Source organism: Electrona antarctica (assembly GCF_951216825.1).
Source record: "Electrona antarctica genome assembly, chromosome: 16".
In the NCBI taxonomy this organism is placed as follows: domain Eukaryota; kingdom Metazoa; phylum Chordata; class Actinopteri; order Myctophiformes; family Myctophidae; genus Electrona; species Electrona antarctica.
Genome location: NC_136797.1, coordinates 19292034 through 19316203, shown reverse-complemented (window position 1 = coordinate 19316203; position 24170 = coordinate 19292034). Strand labels below are relative to the sequence as shown.

The following is a 24170-nucleotide window of genomic DNA, read 5'->3' as shown; positions in this document are numbered from 1 at the left end:
AAATAATAAAAAACTATGTTTCTCATTTATGCCACCATTCATCGATGGTATAATTGATATGAAAATAATTGATAGTTTCAGCCCAATGGTGGTGACGTATCACTGCTCCCAAACTTCAGGAAGTGGAGCCATCCATGACGTCAGTGCGTGGAGGTCAATATGACATCACTGTGAACCCCAATGTTAAGGTCTGGACTCTACTCTGGACGTGGCCTCGGTTTTGACCATGACCATGACCTTCCCCGGATCAACACACCACAGCCATGACATCACGCACATGCCAGTATCAGCACTATTGGTCTACATTTAAGGGGCACATACAGACATACACACAGACAAACACTGTTCTAGGTGGCATGGCAGAGAAAAAGAATCGAGGAAAACGCAATAGTTTCAGAAAGTCAATGCCGATTCAGAAGATCAACAAGGAGGATGATACAATCTTGTGGTGCACCAACCTTGCATTTATGACTCCTTCATTTTAAATGACGGTCATGCTAAGTGGGCTTATCAATGGAAATACTAAGACTAATGGTCTTTTCATCAATAATAGAGTGAGGTGGTGAATATCCCCTGTCCCACTTTTTCAACTCGCAGACAGAATCAACATCTAAGGAAAACGACACCAAGGTCTGCCATTATGCCATAGAGAACAATCTCTTCTCCATTTATTCCACCACAATACTAGTTGTAACAGTATATACCCCACTCAGACTACAATGTAAATAAAAGGCTAACAATGGCTAAATCCATATGGCTCACATGATGCCACAATCTACTGTATGTAATGGATAGCGTGTGGCTTATCAGCTCAGACACACGTTTGGAGAGGGTGGAACTACCACCTCTCAGCCTACAACAAACATGTCCTGAATCAAAAGTAAACACCTATGGTCCATTTTTAAGTGGTCCGGTTAATGTTTTCCGGCTTGTTCCCCATAACTGGGCAGGTTCAGGCTCAGGTTCCAACCTGTTGCAACTTCCAACCCACTCAATGTATTTATTATTTAGTCAAAAGCCCCTGTTAATAGTTACATTGCTTCTATAATAAAACCCATCGACAGACTTAACCACGTCCACTTTCAACATTTGTCAAAAATAGGGGACTAAGGGACTCCCATCGTGGATGTTCATGGGCGTGCACATGCCCTTTTGCCCTCTGGACAGCAATGTGCCCTTTTGAAAGTTTTCTCTTTTTTTTTAAAGCTTCTAATATATTATTTATGTACCCAAATCTATACATTTCACACACTATTAACTTAAGGCAGCCGGCAGTTCCACGTGCCGCACAAGGTGCCCTTTTTCACTTCAGCACCACAAAATGTCTGTGCATGTCACTGTAGATGCTAAGTGTAGAAGACATGGGAAGGCCTGACAGAACTGAGCAAATGCCCCGACAACTAGCAGAGCATGGCACAGGGAAGAGAAAAACAATTTCACCCAATTCTCTTATTCGCATTATATTACTGTCTACTGACAGTTTCTTCTGCAGTGCCACATCAAACTCAAAAGGATGTATACAGAGTACACTACAGACAAATTTATTAAGCGTCTATTCATTTGCATGAAAAAAAAGCATGGTCACAACACATCAGGATAGGCATGTATGCTATCATTAGGGCTGAAACTATTGATTATCTTCTTAGCGATTATAAATTCAGTAGATAACTTGTTTGATTTAATTAAGAAGCTTGTTTTGCTATTATTTTTTGTTTTATACAAACAATACAAATGCAAAATAAAAACATTTTCTAATTGCTTTTTACTCATAGATCAGCAATGTTTTGCTACTTTGAACATTTTTGGAAAGGAATTATTCCTTTTTCTCATCAGTTAAATCAATTAGTTTGATTAACTGACTGTTGAAGCCCTTAGCCATGAGCCTAAATAAACATTGATCCCAGAGGCAGCTACAGGTGTCATATCCCCCAGCCTCCCCACAAACCATAGGGGTCATGGTGTGACCTTACAGTGGGACCGCCACTGTACGCCATCTGTCCTACGTCTAGCCCAACACAAGAGGCTAATTAACATAGTAGAAACGAAGATACTATATATATCATATCATATGCAGCTACTGTAGGAAAACAGATGTTTCCTTTTATTTCCAACACTTCACGAGTTATGTTTCAAAATGCCATAGAAGCATTTTAATAATAATGATAATAAGATAAACTTTCAAGTGCAAGATGGGAAATATGAACTCTAATCAACAAACAAGACACAGAGTGCAGAGAGATGCCTCAGAGAAACTAGGATACCAGGTAAACATTGAGTCTAGCATCTGTCTAAACAACATGTTATCCAAATAACATTCTTAACATTTCATTTGTGTATTGCCCGGCTTGTCATAAAGGAACTCTTATTGTGAGGGCATCAGATCTACACAGTAAAACCAGTGAGTAGCCTACTACAAACATGGACCTTTAGGTTATCTACTCTAGTTACCCGTTATCCTGTAGATGTGAAGGTTGGTTCCAGCCCTCTATTATCTGGAAGAATCCAACAATGGATTCTTTGTGCAGTAGTTCCATCCATGAAACTCGACAAGCTGTCCTTCACCTTGAAAAACCTACTTCTGCACCAAACACACACTACCACCCAATCCATAAATGTCAGCTAATTCTACTGTTCATGAGGCTTGTAGATCAGCTATATTGGGCGAGTGACGCCTGTCCGAATCAGTATAAAATCCCAGACTAAACTTAATAACAACAAAAGCAGCTGTCAGTGTTAGGGCTGGGCACTATTGATAGGCTATAATATGATGTGACACTATAATTTATTGTCAATTTGTCTCATATCATTTGAATACATTTACAAATAGTCAACATTTCGATATCAATGTATTTAAGAAAAACTCAAATTGATCAAAAATATAAAAAAGTGATGTTGGATTTTATCCATATATCGCCAAGCCCTAGATGACACCTGTTGTGTGCTGATGCTCTCCACACACACACACACACACACACACACACACACACACACCCTCCAGCTGTATTCTGACCATAATGTGACACCATGCTCAACACCAGCAGCCTGCCCTAAACTAAACAACCATTCCTCTGGTTTCTCACACAATGAATGATAATGCATGTTGGAAGCAACATGCTGTAATGAACAGGATGCGGTGCAGGATGTGGCATGATGGAAACATACGCTCTGACTGAAATGCATAATAAAAACAATATCCACCACATCATCTGATCATCACCAGCAGCAGCCAGGCAGTCACCAGCTGGAGAGACAGCGAGATGAGAGCTGGGCGGATAGGAGTTAATCTGTAACGTCCGGAGCTTAACTGTCGGTGAAAAGTGAAGAGTCCCTGTCAATCGCCGGAAAAAAATGCAGATCTACAAGCTCACACGGCGTCACGTCGCAACGCCTTGTGAGCTTATAGATCTGCTATTTTCGTCGCATCGCGACGTGTTCCAAGTTACACCGGTGCGAGCGACGGAGTATAATTACAAGCTCCACACAGCAACAAAACAATGTGCTCGCAAGTCGCAAATCTTTTATACACCCTCCTTACTATTATAGTCTTGACATAAGGAATTAAAATGGTTTAAAAACACCCATTAACTTAACAGTTTCCTCTATATTTCCTACAATGAGAAGGAAACTTCATATGTTATGGGAGACACGTTGCGCTTCGGAGAAGGTTTGCACTTGCAATGAATGCAAGTCTTGCAAAATTGAAATTCTCTCCAAAAATGTTTAGCCTACTACAGACTGTTCTTACCTTTATACGGCAGCGCGTTGCCAGTTCTTATTTTCAAAGTTCCACTGATGGACTCGCCGGGACTGTAAACCACTTTATTGTTGGTGAAAGTAATATCAAATTCCTGCAGCTTGCCCATGGTGGCTCTCCTCTCCTCCTGCGTTCTGCTGCCTGCTACTCTGCCTCCACTGAATGTGAGTGAGTGGCTGGTAGAGAGAGCAACGCGCATCACTCTCTCTCACCTGCTGCACTCCCTGCCTCTGCCTGCCTCCACCCCCGAAGTGTGACGTCATTGTTGAAATAAAAACATCAACATTGAAGAAATGTAGGCCTATCGATTATTATTATTATTATCAGTGCTGGACGAAGTGAGATTGTGAGCAGAGATTTTTTTTATTGAAAATGTAAAAAATAGTTTAGGACACTGCCACGGAGAAAACAGAATAGACAAATAAAAGCACATGCATACTGTAGTACCAAAAAATAAAATAAAATAAGCATAATAATAATATAATAATAAGCATGAATAAATTAATGACTTAATGATAATTATCTGATGTCAGTGTCAGTCAGATAGAGTCCTATACCTGTCATTGTGGTGCTTTTTGTGCTGGGCACTTTACAATTTACAATTTACAATTTAGGCATTTAGCAGACGCTCTTAATCCAGAGCGATTTACATTAAGCAAGAACAAAAAGCATGGGAATACATCACATATGTAAAATGCATTTATCGCGAAACATGCGTAAGCTAAGAACGTAACTAGAACATATCTATATAATGACACTATACATATAAACTATAACTAGAACATATCTATATAATGACACTATACATATAAACTATACATATATGCTATACTATGCTGTACATATATACTATGAAGTGCTATGACTACATACAATGCACTTATTGTGCTGTCTACATGACATGCTATAAGTCTGTTTCAAATGCTATATAAGTCTAAGAAGTGCTGTCTAAGGGGGTAGGGTAAGTGCTATGGGCCATGATGGAGTCTGAAAAGGTGGGTTTTCAGACTACGGCGGAAGATCGGGAGTGATGCTGCAGTTCTGATTGCAACGGGAAGTGCATTCCACAGTTTTGGGGCCAGAAGGGAGAAGAGTTTGGGACGTGTGGAGCGTTGTCCTGGCGTTTTTAGTGAGGGTACTTCCAGCTTCCCTGTGTTGGCTGATCTGAGTGCGCGAGAGGGTTTGTAGGGTTCAATCATGCTGGCAAGATATGGGGGAGCCATACCTTTGGTTGCTTTAAATGCCAGCATCAGAGCACTTTGTAACAAGTAGCTTTAATGGTGTACAATGAGCACTCTGTGAATGTTATATACAGTACAATGTTTCACAAGAGGTAATAAAGACCTTTTTTTTATTCAGGGTGAGAAGAGCGGTCACACCCAATTCAGCCACAGTTGTGGTGATTAGTCCTATAGGCCTTAGACTTGTTTTAGTGCAGTTACAGGATACACACCTAGGCATACAGCCACTACAAAATACATAATGGACTAAATATAAACTCCTCTTATTTTTCCTATGCTCCAGCTGTTAGGAGGATTTTTAAGGTAAAAGTCACAGAGACACACAACCACTCGGCCAGCCCTGGTCAAATGCTCTGAGACAGATGCTTCCATGACAACAGACAAACGCCATGGTTGCCAAGTTACTGGCTGTATCCATGGAAATGGGAACTGATCGGGTCTGTCTGAAGAATCTTCTTTTTTTCCTCCCCGTCCGGCCACGTTGTGAAGGCTATACGGTACAGTATACCTTTACGCCGGTGCTTCTCAAAGTGGGGTCTAGAGATCTCCAAGGGTCCTTGGGGGGGTTCCAGAGGGTCCCCATGCATGCAGGCATCTACAGTACTGTTGATACTAGTAATGAGCCAAATGGACCATCACAGGTCTGGACCTGTTCCAGGGGGTCCCCAGAAAAAAATTGTTAACACAGCGTCACAATCATTTTAACCACTTTATCCATTTCTACGTTGGTTATATTTAAAAATAGCAGACAAGCACTTCATGCCACACTGTGAGCTTCTCTGCTAAATGTTGAACATGCTTGGAAAATGTTGAATCATTTTGATCATTTTTTAACATAAATCTTCTCTTCTGGTGGGTCCGTGTCCAAATACAAGTCCTTGACTTTTTTATGTAGCCTACATCAAACGGTCCTGGTCCTTGCCATTAAAAGGTTTGAGAACCGCTGCTTTACACAATTCAAAAAATATTATCCATTCTGACAGCTCAAAGGTTAAAGGTCAGCCCTCAAATGATGACATGAGTGTGTGTGTGTTTGTGTGTGCACGCGTGTGCGCGCGTGCGCCTGTGCGTGTGCGAGAGAGAAAGATGACATTATGACACTTTAATAGTGGTGGTCTTGGTCTTGTCTAGTTTACAATTTGTTGGGTCTGGTCTGGGGAATATGATCTCCTACACATCATCACTTCTCTCCTGTTTGGAAACCTAATAAGATCTCTTCTTTATGGATAGGCCTACACATTAAAGTCAGTGTTAATTGAACTCTGAATGTGTATTCCTTTATCAAACTCCCAGAGTTATGTTTACACCCAAAGTCAGAATTACACAGTGTAATTAATTGTGGACTGGAATGTAATAGGCTAGTGTACTATAGCTGAGAAGAACTATTATCTGGAATTAAACGCATAATCATTGCTCCACCTAGTGGGGAATTGCAGAATGTTTTACTGTACTGTCACAGTGCATCTTTATTTCATTATTTCGTAGTATGTAGGCTACATTACAATCAAGGAAGAGAAAGGATCCGTTAATATTAACGAATAGCCATCAATGTTCTCAAAGTTTTTCATGTCAAGTACCCCCAAGTTAATATGTAAAAAATCTGAAAATATTTTTTGCCTGTTTATTCAATTTTTTTACACACATTGCGATGCTTTGTGAGCTTGTAAATCAACTATTTCTTCAGGGTTAAAGTGGCTAAACTAATCTTGAGGATTATTAACAAATTTTGCTGGGGAACCCTTGGAACCCCTTCAAGGACCCGGATCCAACTTTGAGAACCACTGGCCTACATAACGTATAATGTGTGCTCACTAAATCAACTGAGGTACTGTACTATTAACAGAATATCTTAGGTATCCAATTAACAGCAGTGGTAGGTATATAATATGTTATATTTTACAGGAAGTATTTATAGATATTCATATGGCTCTAAAGTAAATAAGAATAAAACAATACATATAGATAAATAAAACCATATACCATTATTATTTCTTCATCTCGCAGAACACAGTAAACCCCTTAGTGTCAAATAAGTGATATTTATTTGATACAATATTTTTTTAATATCTTTATTCCCGTAGTATAATCAATATAGGAGAAATAAATAAAAGCAGAACAAAATGGAACTGAAAAGGTTGAAGTTAATAAATTGCTCCAATCAGGGTCCTCCTGATCAGATTGGAGAATTGGTGTCCCTTTTTCTTTTTTTTACAAAATAGCTTTTTGTTTTAACCAAAAACAATATCACTTTAATTTATCCATTTGCAACTCTGAGACTGCACAAATGGAACCATAAGTGTACTTTTGGTTTATTTGTAAACTCTTGTGTTACAATTACAAATGGATAAAATGACACAGAGAGAATTGTACTGTGTACATGCAGGTTGTCAAGTATCCACTTGTGGACACATTCATTCCTCCAGTCCCTCGAGCAGGCATGTGCGTGCGATGGCCCCCGTCACCACATACGGGTCGCAGTTGGCCGCGGGGCGCCGGTCCTCGAAGTATCCACGCTGCTCCTGTCCCACCTGACGCGGGATGCGGATGCTGGCCCCGCGGTTGGCCACGCCCGCAGAGAAGTCATTGATGTGGGCGGTCTCGTGCAGGCCTGTCAGACGCCTCTTGTTGTCCTGTCCTCCGCATGGGTCGTACATCAAGATGTGTGCGGCGTGATTGTTGCCCAGCTTCTCTATGGCCTGCTCAATGTGTCTGCAACACAATAGGAGTAGTAGAGAAAACAAACAACAATCACACGTGAGGTGTGTGAAAGGACAAAAATCTCTGTCTCTCAAAGAGATACGGTATATTATATAGTGTGTGTGTGTGTGTGTGTGTGTGTGTGTGTGTGTGTGTGTGTGTGTGTGTGCACACACTCACTGCAGTCCACCTTCCTCCCTCATAAGCTTGGTGCTGACATTAGTATGACAGCCAGCACCATTCCAGTTGCCTTTCATGGGCTTGGGGTCCATGGTGGCGAGGACCCCAAAGTCCTCGCACACACGGTGCAGAATGAAACGCGCCACCCACAGATGGTCCCCCATCTCAATCCCCTCACAGGGGCCGACCTGGAACTCCCACTGGAATCCGAGAAACAGCAGAGCAGGAAAGTGGAAAAGAGAGGAGAGAGAGGCGTAAAGAAAAACAAGATGAGTGCAGAAACACAAAATCAAATTGTCATACAGTACAACTACGTTAATGTGAGAAATGTAATCCGGGGTGTATTTCCTTCCACAGTGCAACATTGTAATAACTAGACTACTTGCCTGAGAAGGCATAACCTCAGCGTTGGTGCCACATATTTTGACCCCGGCAAAGAGGCAGGCTTTGTAGTGGCACTCCACGATATCACGTCCGTAAACATTGCCTGCGCCCACGCCACAGTAGTATGGGCCTTCAGATGGAAAACAAAGGATGACTGTTCAGTATTGTTTCAATCCTTTCAAATCTAATGCGTATACAAATGTTTATTTGCCAATACACTGTCCTCACTGTTCATTCATCCACTGCAAAGCTCACTCAGAGATACAGCTGCAATCTAGATTTTAATGAATACATAATTGTATTTTTTACCTATCTGTATGGTATGGACTTTCAGTACAGCCTGGAGCTTGAGCCTGGAGCTCATAAGCGCAATATCTCCCCTGGCCGAGGATTGCCTCTTAAGCCCAAACCACACCGGTATAAAAGACTCCTTGGGACAAAACCGATTTACGTTTTAATGGTGTGGTTGACCTTAAAAACCGTCTCGTCCCGACCCAACCCTTTGGTGTGGTTTGGGCTTTCGAGAGTAAGCGCCAGAGCGGTAGGCATCTCTCATCTCTCATGAGAGTGACCCAAGTTCAAATCAAGGGTAGGACAAACATTAGTATTAGTATTTTATTGTGTAGTTGAGCCATATGTGTGCTACAGTATACCTTGGGGTCCAGGATATCCGTTCTGAGGCCAACTAAAAGGGTGTCCATCGATTCCTAACAGTGTGTATTCTTGCTCCATGCCAAACCAGATGCAGTGCTCCTTAACCTTCTCCATCACTTTCCTGCACTGGAACCGTTGGTTTGATTCTGGATTTGGGGGGGAAGGCAGTGGAAGTGATTCAACTGATATACAATTATAAATAGTTATTTTCTTAGCTTATTCTATTGATTACGATAGACACTGTTGCACAGCCTGTGTCTTGTAGGAGGAACCTTATATACCTGCAGGGAAGCGGTTGTACTCAAGGACCTCGCAGAGCACCAGCTTGTTGTGGTCCAGGGTGAAGGGGTCCCTGAACATCCGTACAGGGACCAAGTACATATCACTGTTGGAACCCTCAGACTGGTCCGTACTGGAGCCATCAAAGCTCCACTCAGGAATATCTGTCCATAGAATGAACCATCAGCAAAACGGATGCAATACATTACAATAAGTATATGCAGTAATTCTTCTCGGGGAAATGGAGAGGAATCGTAGAGGAATATTGGCAACTTAATAGAACATACATACAGTCCTAGACCAGGATCTCAGTCATCAATTGTGCAAACTTGTCTATAACATTGGAAAGTAACTTTTAACAATTGCATCTTTATTATTATTATCATCACCTTTCTTCTCAATTTCTAAAATGTATGTAAATAACCTGCAGTAAATCAAAGTCATATGAATAATTGCAGTGGTCATTAGTGCAATTGTGGCCACAGTCTTTCCAATAAAGGTTTGGGAATATCTGAAAATCGCCCTAACTGCAACCTTCCCCTGAGCACATACTGTAAATTGTAAATTGTAAATTGTATGGGTAAGAATTATGACTGGGAAATATCTTGATTTTACATCAATATCGTGATATGACTATGAGACTAGATATCGTTTTAAAAACAACAGCCTGATTTTAGACTTTAAATTGTTCATAATTGTATATAATGCATTACATCACATTGTGAACTATTTTAGCTTGTCTCAATAGTCAATACGATATAGTCACAATATTCATATTGAGGTATTGGATAAGAAATATGATGTGATATGATATTGAATATTGATCGCCCAGCCTTAGAAAGAAATATGTTCCCCCTCATCTCTTCCAGTCGTCACCCTACAAACCATCATGCTACGCAAGGACAGGAGACCGATTACCTTCAATTGATTTGGGCTCTTTGTCCAGAGTTTTAGTCTTGTTGCGCAGGCCCTGTCCCGAGCCATCCAGCCAGACATATGTGACCTGACAGTAGTCTCCCTGTGGGAGGCTCAGGTAATGTGGCCGAAGGATCTTGTTAAGGCGAGAACTGTCCGATACTGTCTCCATGTCGAGCTTTAGAAGAGATAGTTTACACTTTACAGCGATGTCAGAAGCATTTCAGAAATAAATAGAGGGTGGCAAAAACTAAAAACAAAACAAAAAACACTTAAGCACTATAAAAAGATGTTTAAAAGCCAATCTACAAGCTCACAACACATAATGATGTGGGCTTTTAGATATTTCAATTTATCAAGCAGGCAGGTTGTATTAGCTCAAAGGAAAGAATTGCAGCAAACCCAGGTCCCGAAGTAGAAGAGGAAAGTTACATAGAGCAGCTTTAACATGTCATAATAAGAGACAAAATAGACCCTGATATAACATGTTTGAACTTACTTTGGTAGAGACCAGAAGATAAGATGAAGATCTGTGTCTACTCTCTTCTCAGATTGATTTCTGCTGCACTGCCTAAACCCGTTTATACCATTTCAATGGCATGCAAATTAAATGACTGATGTCACAGCCTCACGTGACGTGTTAGAATATATTCTTTACTTAATTATTAAAAACATCATCCACTGTTCCTGTTCCATGGGCAGGAAACATCAGCACGAAACACCTATAGTATCAACACACCCAGGCATTTTATTTTGTATATACAATTAAATCATCTAGATAAATTAGCAAACAAACAAATAAAAACAAGACAAAACAAATCAGCTGTAGACAATGCTGATGTTTAGACATGTACACCTGAGCCAGACAAAATCCCTCCCTCTCTCCCCAGTCCCCATGAGAATTAAACATGAATATCCAAGAGAATTAGGGCAGGAGATCTGCTGATGGACAACTACTGGTGTTTGCTGAGCCACATCAAAACCTTGCAGCTCGATGCACATCAGCACACAATTAAAAAACAAACTATAGAGACTGCTGCTTATTTTCCATTAGGCTAGCTGTCCTGAGATTGGGAAGGTCAGGTCGAGTTACATGGATTACAGACGTACACACGTACAGACGTCACAATAATGTTACACTCATGTTAATATGAATACCAGTCCTTGTGACATGTTAACAGTTTTCACATTGAAATATTACACAAATGTTCAATTATGTTCTAATCATGGATACTTTCTTCACTTTAGTCATTGGCATGTCTTTGACATCCACACTCTGCATACATGAGGCCAGGGGATTGACCTAGGGCTACCGCTACCCTATTTTACCGCTGTAGTGCCGAAATGATTTCGGCTCGTCAGAAATTTTCAGTAGCACCGAAGAGCCGCCCCCCCCCCCCGAACCTCAAATTACGTCACATTGTAGGCTCTACAGCGCCGAACCGACTTTTATTGTCTCCACCAGGCCGAAGGCATGGGGAGAGAGTATGTTTTGCACTCCGTCCGTGTGTGTGTCCGTCCGTCCTTCCTTCCTTCCGTCCGTTACCAGCTAATCTCCGGCACCGTTGGCCCGATCCATGCCAAACTTTGCACACACACTCCCTGGATGCCAACGACAAACCTCTGCCCCAAATATTCCTCAACAGCCTGTTATAGCGCCACCATGAGGCCGATTTAGGCAAAACACATTTCTGTAGATTACTCATACACATTTTATCCATACATCACACAATTCGGTATACACTATCTCCATAGTCATGTGATCAACACGGATCTGCACCATTTCCCATCTTGGCTAAGATTGGCTTCCAAAGCTCACATGATTGGTCCGTTTCGAACAAAATGCCACAAATCACAAACAGTGTGCAATTTCCGTGAAATTATACACGCACATTTCCACTAGGCCGAGGACGACATACCACTAATTTTTTTCCAAATCAGCCTCACGGCTGATCTCTGTAGTCATGTGATCAAGACGAGTCTGTTGGATGTCTCTGATTCTACACTGATTGGCTAAGATTGCCTTCCAAAGTTGCACTACTCATGCTATGAGTGATCTGGCTCTGAAGAAAATTGTTGCAAAAAACTAACAAACAAGAAAACATGTTTATATTACTCCTAAACATTTTGCCAAACATCTCACACAGTCCTATCCTCCTGGTGGAGACCTGTGCCCAGAACTGCACTTTTTCTTGTTCGGCTCTAAAATAGGAGTATGAATCGCGCCCTAGCCTACACCAAGAGGAACACTGGGCACAGTGGACAGTGCTCATTTCATTCCAGTACCAGATAACTGCACTGGGTCTGATGCAATGACTGGGTGTAACGGCAATCCTTCCCTTCCAATGTGTTTTTGCACGTTACTTCACAGGTGATGGGAGTGATCCTACGCAGAGTACTAACAGAAACATAACAGATGAATGTCCAGTCTTAGGTCCAGTTTTGTTGTATTTATTGAGCAGAAGTGAGCAGTTTTAATCATGAACATGAACATACCAGTGATGTTATTGTTGAAGTTTGTCTGTCTCTGTTCTGTTGCTGCTGGTAAGAAACGGTGTGCTCCTACCATTTCCTGTGTCCTATGTGATCTGATTAGTGCACCTGAGTGACCCTCTAAATACACACCCAGTGCTGTCAAATCTAAAGCCCGCCACCAAGTGTTCAAAAATAATATGCCAACCTAACCAATAATTAGCACCATCATAATGGCTCCTACACTGGGTATTACACAGTCAGTATAGGCTATTGAAGCTCTTTTACAGTTCAGCCTGTAGCCCTGGCAATGACTCACTGGCTACAGAATCTGCATACATGTTACAATGTCCAATCTGTGCCTGGCAGTTGCCGACATAAACTTAGAACATTATCAGTTGGTAATACAACACAGCTTGCATGTTATTTCAATAAATGTTATGTTTTTTTTTTCTCTCTCCTCATTCTACATCCAAGATGTCTTTCCTGCCAAACTACCACCGAAGAAACATATCTACAGCAGTCAGTCATCTCAAACTTCACCAGAGAACTCCTAGAGCAGAGAAGCCCTACCACTGTGGGAAATGGTTCACGATAGATGCTCATCTCAAATGTCATCAAATAATTCACACAGGAGAGAAGCCATACCACTGTGACCAATGTGGGAAACAGTTCACCATAGACACTCATCTCAAACTTCATCAGAGAATTCACACAGGTGAGAAGCCATACCACTGTGATCAATGTGGGAAAAGGTTCAGCGACAGCCATAATCTCAAAGTTCACCAGAGAATTCACACAGGAGAGAAGCCCTACCACTGTGACCAATGTGGGAAACGGTTCAGCCACAGCGGTAGTCTCAAACTTCATCAGAGAATTCACAGAGGAGAGAAGCCATACCACTGTGGGTGTGGGAAACAGTTCAGCACTAGCAGTAATCTCAAAGAACATGAGATAACTCATAGAGGAGAAAAACCCTACCAATGTGGGTGTGGGAAACGGTTCAGCAACAGCAAGATTCTTAAAATTCATCAGAGAATTCACACATTAGAGAAGCCCTACCACTGTGACCGGTGTGGGAAACGGTTCAGCCACAGCAGTAGTCTCAAAGATCACCAGAGAATTCACACAGGACTGAAGCCCTACCAGTGTGACCAATGTGGGACATGGTTCAGGCAGAGCAGTAATCTCAGACTTCATCGGAGAATTCACACAAGCCTATACCACTGTGACGAGTGTGGGAAACGGTTCAGCACCAACGGTAATCTCAAACGTCATCAGGGAACTCATAGAAGAGAGAAGACCTATACTACTGAGGCAAAATCTTCTCAGTAAAGTCTCACCTCTAAGCCCAAACCACACCAATGATTCACCATGCAACTCCTTGCAACATGCAACTATTTGCAACCACCAATGGCAGTTGCAAGGAGTTGCATGTGTGTGGTTGACCTTAAAACTGTTGAGTTGCGACTAGTTGCGGTGAGTAGTTGCAACTGGTGTGATTTGGGCTTAACAAGATCCTTTAGTTGCACATATTGTTTTAGAAGTTTTAGTGCTAATCACACTCTGAAGTCACACATGAGGACTCATACGGGGGACAAGCCCTTTTAAGTATGGTTTGTTGCACAGGCTTTGGTCAAGTAGGTATTCTGCTTTGCAGAAGCACAACACAATGTAATAGAGCATGTCAAGACTCCACGAAGGGGTGGCAATGTAGACAACCACCTACTTAGACATTTAAGTTATTATATTATACATACAATACATGTCTCCAAAAGGTCTGAATCAAGAAAATGAAATGAGACATTTTCTGTAGCTTCTAGTCCATGCCTTATTCCCTCGGTCCATTTAATGGAAGCTGTACTCTCCAAATAGGTACTCAGAACAGAGAACATTTTAATTCTATGCTCCTATATTATGAAAAAGTGCCCAAGTGAGTTGCTTCTGTGTATCTGCATCCTGAGTCACCTAGAGGGGCCCTATATGAACCCTCCTATATCCAAATGGACCCTTACTGGTGTTATTCTGTATTTATGTTTAATAGGTCCATGTCCACACGCATGAGATAATGTGGGGGGACATGAATTTCAGGTAGTCTCAACTAGAGAGAAAATGGTGTAAATGGTATATATATAAGTATCTTCTGCATACACAATTCTGGCTCCACATGAGTAATGAGACTCACCTGTGTTTTGTGGGGGTGGCACACAACGGGGGGGAGGGACTCAATCTGTGGGGAATGTATAAATGTGATGAAACATGTGCGTATCTGTATACTGACCTGACGAAGATCTACCAAGATCGAAACGTTATCATTTATTCAATAAAGTAATTATTTACCAAAAGAATGGTGTGCGGGCCCTACCGCCTTCCATGATTGCCTTATTGGCCCTGCACCCACTTCCGAGGTGCGTGTAAATAGGTATGCTCATAGATTGCCTCTCACACAGGGAGAGGTTGTTGCTACTAAATTATATAGGCAGTGGTGTAAAGTAACTGTACTTAAGAAAAATGTTTAGGTATTGGTACTTTACTTGGGTATTTCCATTTTCCAATACTTTTACTCCACTACATCTCAGACAAAATATTGTACTTTTGCTCCACTACAATTAGTTGAAAACTTTATAGTTAGTTACTTCATAGATTTGTATTATTAACGCAAAACATTAACCACTTCAGCCCTATGTACATTAATAAAGTACTATATCATATATCATGTTGGATTCAGACATTTAAAAATAGAGTCCAGAGGGAAGCACGCACATCTCTAAATAATTATTCAGGTGCTGAACAAAGAAATACATACAGGGAAAAGGAAGGAGGTCCGCACAGTGTTCTACAGCTCCCAGAGTAATTTATTTGAAGAGGACAAGGTTTCGACCCACAACAGGTATGATACGTCATAACTGACGAAGACCTGTTGTGGGTCAAAACGTCCAAATGGACAAAAGACAAAATGGGGCCAGACAAAAAAAATGTACTTACACATGGAATAATACATGTGGTACATGGAATGTGGATACAATAGGGGCAGGTTCATCTTTACATTACAATTATTTTCTGCCTCACTAAAATATTACTTAGAAAACAAATCCTCACAAAAATGTGCTTGGCTCTCTTTCCCACTCTCTCTCTCCCTTTTTTCCCCCCTTTCTTCTGTCCCTCCATAAAAAATATAAAATGAAGGTGAAAGCCACAAAAAAAAAAACATATGTCAAAACAATAAGGAATTTCACACAGATAACCATGTTTTACGAAAAGCAATCATTCAATCGTCACTTAAATCATTCGTTAGTAGGCCTACACATTTCACTGTTACACTTTCATGATTAGTATTTGTGTTCTTGTTGGTTGTCCCCGGTATAGACATTGCACAGTAAAATCCTCAGTGTTAATTTACAACAATTACAATGGAACCAAAAGGACCCATAAGGGCCAGGGGTCCCTGTTGTAGGGACCTGGGACTCACTTCCACCATCGAATCAGAAACCATAGCCCTATAAAAATTGCACAGTAGGCTCTAAGGCTACCGTTTGTACACAGTACTTATATTAGGCATTTAGGCTACATTATGTTTGTTAAAGTTTCATGTTGAAATGAAAGCATCCACATAATTGTCTTGGTCACAATTAATAGAAAGGATCCGACACAAATATCCTTTACACACACACACAGCCTACAAGCTAGGACAAGAGACTCTATAGAAAGCAGAGAAAATGGGCCCCCTGCAATCAATACAATTTACAGTGTTATCCTTCAGTAACAGAGTGTACAAATAGAACCAAATGCATCCATAAGGGTCCATTTGGTCCATTTGGTTCTTATCCTTTTCGATACTGATCAAACATACTTGAACTACACTACACTGACATAAACGTCCTCCATAACCTATTGCCCAAATCATCAGCATATAGGCCTGACGTGAAACAATCAACAGCAGATAGCAGTCAAAACATCATTATTTTGCTTAAAGATTCCACATGGTGCACAATATAAGCTACCGATCAGGAAAAATAAAATAAAAGAAGCCTCCAAAAGGAAACTGTATAGGTCCCATTCATACAGCTACAGAGAGGGATGAGAGGTCATGTGTGTTGTGAGTCTGTATATATCCTCCATATACCGTATGTTCATCTTGTCTCTTCATTATGCTTTTCTCACAATCCGACAACCCTTTCGTGGTGAACCCTTTCGTGGTGACTCTCTCCATCGTTCCGTCCTGGTGGGCTGGCTGCTCACACTCCAGGCTCCCTGCACCTGAATGCTGTAGGAAAGAGGAATTTCACAGTAAAGCTGATAAAAATGTTTTAGCGGGAGTCCTTGTGGGGTCCCAATTTGATTGATAGTATAGTAGGCCTATAGAGCGTCGCAGTCCCGCCTCCTACCCTGGACCAAGGACAGTCTAAGAAGGATGAGACGCGAAGACCATACGGGCGACGCCATGTTGCTTTGGAAGGAAAGAAACATGCGCAATGGGCTATATGCAGCCAACACTTCCGCGTTCAGCTTCCTTGGTCTCAACTGCGCATGTTTCTTTCCTTCCAAAGCAACATGGCGTCGCCCGTATGGTCTTCGCGTCTCATCCTTCTTAGACTGTCCTTGCCCTGGACCAGGAAATGAAACCCAATGCATTTTCCTCAGACATTTCTTAAAGTATTTATTTAAAGACGGTTACGCCGCGGACAAAGCCAACTCGAGTCGTGACAACTCATGACAACACAAACAATATTTTGGACCAAACAAATAATTAGAAAGAAGAAAAAAACGGCAGGTTACAACACTTTTTTTGTTGTTTTTCTTCTTTGTAATTATTTGTTTGGTCCAAAATATTGTTTGTGTTGTCATGAGTTGTCACGACTCGAGTTGGCTTTGTCCGCGGCGTAACAGTCTTTAAATACATACTTTAAGAAATGTCTATGGGAAAAATGCATTGGGTTTCATTTCCTGGTCCAGGGTAGGAGGCGGGACTGCGACGCTCTATAGTGAACCAAATGGATCCTTAACGGATCCATTGGGTTCTATTTGCACTTTCTCAGAGTTTTGTACATTGGGGGGTCCTAATCCTATAGGCTATAGACGTCTTAACACATGCTAAGGCGTTTTCATGTCAAGGACCCCCAAATTGACACTGATGAGCCCGCAGACCCCCATTTGGAAAAAAAAGATATGCCAGGGACCCCCATAAGAGAAGATTTTGACGGCTATAGCAGTGATTTTCAACCAGTTTAATTTCAAGGACCCCCAGTTTGACATGCATTAGTCTACGGACACCCATTTCATGTAATTTCTATCTCTAGGACCCCCAATTCATATTGTAAAAGTACTGTTAATTTAACTCTGAGTGTACAAATGGAACCAAATGGACCAGTTAGGGACCATTTGGTTTCATTTGTACACTTTCAGAGTTACAGACCCATAAGGGTCCATTTGGTTCCATTTGTACACTTTCAGAGTTACAGACCCATAAGGGTCCATTTGGTTCCCATCTCTAATAGGCCTATCTCACAGCCCCCTTTCCACGCCCACTTCCGGTAGATAGTGGTGTCATTTAACATTAGTGTTAATGTTAAAATGTCAAAGACCGATAATAATATGAAGAAAACACAATGGTATAACAACTCAAAAAAGTAGAATAAACCTTACCTTTACAAAACGGTAGTTTGTGGCTTGTGAAAATACCTCTTTTAACATGGAAGCCTATGGACCGCAAAAAAAATACCACTAGCACCAAAAGGGGGCGTGGAAAGGGGGCGGGGAAATGCTGTGAGATAGGCCTATCGAGCTAGGTACCCCCTGGAACTCCCTCAAGTACCCCCAGGGGTCCCCGGAACCCACTTTGAGAACCCATGCCTTAACAAACGACATCACACTGATAAGCAACAGCATGTGCGCGCATCAAGGCAGCAGAAGAACACCACCTCTCATAAGATGCAATGGAAAAGTTCTAACTGCACTCACGTGTAAAAAAATGCCCCATCAAACTTTTAGATGCTGTTTTTATCCCAGTGTGGAGGAAGAATGATTAGGATTTTTATTGTGATCTCTCGCCCTTGAAATATATATCCTTGGTTTCTGTTGTCTTGTGTTTGAACAATAATAATAATATTTTTTTCGACATGCACGCGCACACGCACGAATCCCTTGATAGACATGGAAGCGGCTGACTAAACCAACCGCTGTAACGCTCGTAACCGTTTAAACTCTGATTTTCTTGGACGTGGCTACATTTGAATTAGTGTAAACCCTTTCTGCCCCTTCACGTTTTGGATTCATTGTTTAGAAAAGGGTAAGAATCGTTCCTTGTGGAAACATGCGCAGTTTCTGAACGGGGTGGGAGGGGCCCTGTGTGTGACCTCATCTCGAAGCTACAGAATGAGCGTAGGGAGAGGGCACATATCCGGGAGGTGCGCTGCGCTCATGATCACGGCAGCAGAGCCTATTTGTGAACGGCTGCACGCGCACCTGCAGCCCATCAAGTATAATTTATGCTTCGTCCCGCGATGGTGTCGTGCACGGCAGACCTCTACGCTCACAACAGTGCGACGATTGTGAGCTTGTATATCAGCTGTTCTCTGTGCGCAATACTGTTTTGAAGCATAAATGTCTCCTAGGGTGCATCTCACTAGCCAACTCACAATAGGAGGTTGAATGGACTGAAACCAGCTCTCCCCAAAACAGGTTTGGAGATCTGTTGGGAATTGATTACATGAAACAGTCACCCGTGCGCTCAGTTCCAATGTTTGTAAACTGTGGTATATTTTGGGTACATACCATCCCAAATACTATACAGAGACTTAACCAAAGAGAATTGTGACACGGCAGCAGACAGAGAGATGATGTTCCTCAGAGATGGTTTATTTCGACAACACACAGCACAGCATATGCTCCGTCCGTTAGACTGACCAAGTTTCATAGAAATCAACTTGCTTAACAGTTTACAATACACATTGAACCAGACAGACTGGCCTGTGGCCACCCCCCTAGATAGGTGGAGACCCTTTGAACCATTTACCCTTTGAACAACTGTCTCAGATACATGTTTGATTGATTGAAAAATGTATTAACAGTTTGCAGAATTACAGTACATTTCAAGCACAAACTCAATACAAAGGCTGTTAACTGTGAGTGGACGACCCAATTAAGCATTACACTTGTTTCCAATAGGGTCCACCATATTCAATTCATCAAAAACATTTAGAGACGTACAAATAGACACTTCTATATAGACAAAGGACAGAACAGGAATTCATCATAACAATGACATGTAGATGTCCTTTGGGTGTGTCCCACACAACTAAACTCAAACAAAAGGCACAGATACAGTATAAACAGGCGCCACATCGATACCCCATAGGGGTGTCAACAGGATGCATGAGCTAAAAGTCACTCAGGTCTACTGAATGTAAATACACATACATTGTAGAATTATGCATAGAATTTGGTTCCAAGATTCCACAAAACAATGAATTGGTCTATGCATAATCAAATTCGGGATCTTTCAAATTAAAGAGAATCCTGGTCTGGTTTTTGGCTGTAGCATTAACACAATTCAATATCCAGTATCCTACTCCATTTCCCGAAATGAAAAGCATAGACTTAAATTCAAACCTCACCTTGAATACAACATGGGTCCTGGCGGCCGTTTGCGGGGCATATTCGCCTGCCGCCAGTACTGCCTGACTCCACAGAACAACTCATGAGCTATCAACACATACAGCAGGAAGATGAGCACTGCGGGGTCCATGTCCTCTCTACGGAACCAACCGCGGTGTGCAGAGTGACTCGATCTGCAGACAGTCACAGAACTGAAGGCACAAGGCAGTGCACTGTGCACGGAGATACTGACCATCAACGTTTAATTGCCACCGTAGTCCCCGTAAAAAGCGTGCCGCGTGCGTGACAACAGTCAATCAATAAAGTCCAATTTGACCGTTAGGTCCTCAGACAAGCTGCAGCGGCGTCACCTGACCCATGATCATCATACTCGATTCAAGCGGAATACAAGCGGATTCGAGCGGATCGGATAGGTATAGCTGAACGCATCAGCATATGTAACCTATATTGAATTTCTATCATTCAAGCGCGCCAATTATTAATAAGGACACTGTTGTCGTTGCCGACCGTAGAGACTGGATATGTTGCCAGCCGGTTGGTCAGCATCCCAATTAGTTCATGAAGCGAGAGCTGCGTTTATCAGAATCGGGCACAGTTAGCCAGCCTATCACATTCTTCCTCAGCAAATGTAGGCGTGTGTGTGTGTGTGTGTGCGTGTGTGTGTGTGCAGGCCTGAGTGAATAAAAATGCTCAAAAAGGACCACCAACATAAGCAACATTCTTTAAGCATTTTGAACTTTAATTCAGGTTATACAAAGCTCAATTACAGGATTAAAATACATTTGAACCCAACATTCATCCATAACATAAAAGCCTGGGTACTAGGCTAGACCTTTACTAAACCATGCAGTCCAAGATCACAAGAGGTCAACTTCCTGGATTTTCGATTACTTTCGGTTCCACTGACTTCCCTCTCTCTACACAACACTAAAACGGTAAAATCCTCAGTGATTCATTTGTAACTTGAGAGTGTACAAATATTTAGTCACACTAATTTTTAACGATCGTTTGTCTAACTTCTCTCTCGACTAGCAGCATTGCTCCCAAAATAACAAGCCTCACTTAAAATCAACTTCTGCATGGACTTTACATCAGCTGTCAGTTCTGCACTTTATGGGCTATATTGTAGACCTTGATGTTAAGGCGGTTCATACTATTTCTATCCATACTATGGTAGCCTTTGTTCATCTGACTTTCCAACATGGTCTCATCAGAAAAAATGCAGTGGATACACTTAACGCCCAGTAGGCCTGCTTTATTTTTTTAACAAAACTATATATTTTACTTTTACCTACATATGCCTAACTTATTGTTTTGTATACTATTCCTAATATGTTACAATATCTCTTCGTATACACAGTAAAGAGCTGATTATTATAACTTATAGCTGTTGAATTTATTGAAATAAAGTGGTTCTACTACAAAAACATTACTTTTTACACATCCTTAAATCACTTGATAATAGGTGCGCCGTCAGTGCAGGCTTGAGCCTCGTGAGGTATGCCTATACTCTGCTGAGTGAGCAGCTCTGCGAGTGAGTGGCCACGCTGAGCAGCCTTCCTGTTAGCCGCAATTTGCAACTCTAGATTTCTTTATAATGGCATGAATCTAGAGTTGCAATACCCTCCATTGACTCCCCACTCATCATTTTGCGTTTGCGATCTGCTCGTCTTAAACAACGTTAAACTCACCAACATTGCAGCTGTAGTCCAAGCTTGAATTATTCTCTTTCAATCTGCAAAGCTTGTTTTTCATAAAAATCCCCCGTAGACATGTTATGAGCTACTTTCTGTCAAGAAGAAGAAATGTTGGAGTTTGGAAGCGCTCGTTTTTATTAAGGGGTCGCGCTGCTGCCTCCTGCATTATGTGCAAATGCGAAACAGATGCATGCAGGGACGTTCAGTGACTTACGACGAGCGCTTCCAAACTCCAGCACTTAGAAAAAGAATCACTTGCACAGAATTTCTTGACAGAAAGTAGCTCATAACATGTCTACGGGGGATTTTTATGAAAAACAAGCTTTGCAGATTGAAAGAGAATAATTCAAGCTTGGACTACAGCTGCAATGTTGGTGAGTTTAACGTCGTTTAAGACGAGCAGATCGCAAACGCAAAATGATGAGTGGGGAGTCAATGGAGGGTATTGCAACTCTAGATTCATCCCATTATAAAAAAATCTAGAGTTGCAAATTGCGGCTACCTTCCTGTGTGGACCTATATCCTACCAACGGTATCCAGAATGCTGAGCAGCCTTCCTGTGGGGACCTATAGCCTACCAACGGTATCCAGACCGTGGTCCTGTGTGGACCTATAGCCTACCAACGGTATCCAGAATGCTGAGCAGCCTTCCTGTGGGGACCTATAGCCTACCAACGGTATCCAGACCGTGGTCCTGTGTGGACCTATAGCCTACCAACGGTATCCAGACCGTGGTCCTGTGTGGACCTATAGCCTACCAACGGTATCCAGACCGTGGTCCTGTGTGGACCTATAGCCTACCAACGGTATCCAGACCGTGGTCCTGTGTGGACCTATAGCCTACCAACGGTATCCAGACCGTGGTCCTGTGTGGACCTATAGCCTACCAACGGTATCCAGAATGCTGAGCAGCCTTACTGTGTGGACCTATAGTCTACCAACGGTATCCAGAATGCTCGACTTAAAACGCACTCGGCCGCTCGCCCTCGTTTGCTTCCGCCGACCGCTCGGTGGGGCGGTTCTTGTATTCTTGAGAATAAGATTAGAAATAAGTTTAGTTAGGCATAGTTTTACTGGGGTTAAATTTAGGAATAGAGTTAGCCTTTGGCACCATTTTACTGAGATTAAGGTTAGGAATAAGGTTAGGTTTAACTGTTTAATTAAGCATAGTTTACTTAGGTTACGTTTAGGAATACCAGCCTGAGCAGTTCTTAACCCGGGGCGAGTTCGTTGGTATTCATACCAACCAGTTGGACAGTAACAAAGTACATTTACTTGAGTACTATATTAAAGTAACACATTTTGAGTATCTGTACTTGTACTTTGTATTTTTGGATGACTTGGAACAACTGTCTCAGATACAACACATGTAGATGCCCTTTGGGTGTGTCCCAGGAACTAAACTCAAACAAAAGGCACAGATACAGTATAAACAGGCGCCACATCGATACCCCCATAGGTGTCAACAGGATGCATGAGCGAAAAGTCACTCAGGTCTACTGAATGCAAATACACATACACATTATTGTAGAATTATGCATAGAATTTGGTTCCAAGATTCCACAAAACAATTAATTGGTCTATGCATAATCAAACTGGGGATCTTTCAAATTAAAGAGAATCCTGGTCTGGTTTTTGGCTGTAGCATTAACACAATTCAATATCCAGTATCCTACTACATTTCCCGAAATGGAGTATCACATTCTTCCTCAGCAAATGTAGGCGTGTGTGTGTGTGTGTGTGTGTGTGTGTGTGTGTGTGCAGACCTGAGTGAATAAAAATGCTCAAAAAGGACCACCAACATAAGCAACATTCTTTAAGCATTTTGAACTTTAATTCAGGTTATACAAAGCTCAATTACAGGATTAAAATACATTTGAACCCAACATTCATCCATAACATAAAAGCCTGGGTACTAGGCTAGACCTTTACTAAACCATGCAGTCCAAGATCACAAGAGGTCAACTTCCTGGATTTTCGATCACTTTCGGTTCCACTGACTTCCCTCTCTCTACACAACACTAAAACGGTAAAATCCTCAGTGATTCATTTGTAACTTGAGAGTGTACAAATATTTAGTCACACTAATTTTTAACGATCGGTTGTCTAACTTCTCTCTCGACTAGCAGCATTGCACCCAAAATAACAAGCCTCACTTAAAATCAACTTCTGCATGGACTTTACATCAGCTGTCAGTTCTGCACTTTATGGGCTATATTGTAGACCTCGTGAGCCTCGTGAGGTAGGCCTATACTCTCCTGAGTGAGCAGCTCTGCGAGTGAG

The 24170-nt window shown here is 41.8% G+C and overlaps 2 protein-coding genes and 1 long non-coding RNA gene across 3 annotated transcripts in view; all 3 read right to left on the bottom strand.

Annotated features, from left to right (window-relative positions):
• The window catches only part of arrdc1b (arrestin domain containing 1b), a 61777-nt gene extending 57860 nt beyond the window's left edge, over positions 1 to 3917 (bottom strand). Inside the window, exon 1 of the mRNA XM_079525120.1 lies at positions 3746 to 3917. Within this exon, the coding sequence (XP_079381246.1) occupies positions 3746 to 3863 (118 nt within the window). The 5' untranslated portion in view covers positions 3864 to 3917. The remainder of the gene's footprint in view (positions 1 to 3745) is intronic.
• Positions 3918 to 7406: 3489 nt separating this feature from the next.
• LOC306939155 (glutamine synthetase-like) lies at positions 7407 to 10276 on the bottom strand (the record flags this gene model as incomplete). The annotated part of the gene is made up of 6 exons (XM_079523666.1): positions 7407 to 7704; positions 7873 to 8072; positions 8259 to 8386; positions 8910 to 9056; positions 9192 to 9353; positions 10108 to 10276. The coding sequence occupies 6 exons, from the start codon at positions 10274 to 10276 to the stop codon at positions 7407 to 7409; spliced, it is 1104 nt and encodes a 367-aa protein (XP_079379792.1).
• Positions 10277 to 15410: 5134 nt separating this feature from the next.
• Positions 15411 to 20729, bottom strand: LOC306939951. The gene is made up of 2 exons (XR_013791951.1): positions 20190 to 20729; positions 15411 to 16840 (listed from the first exon to the last, which is right to left on the bottom strand). It is a non-coding gene; the product is annotated as an uncharacterized lncRNA (long non-coding RNA).
• Positions 20730 to 24170: the final 3441 nt, after the last annotated feature.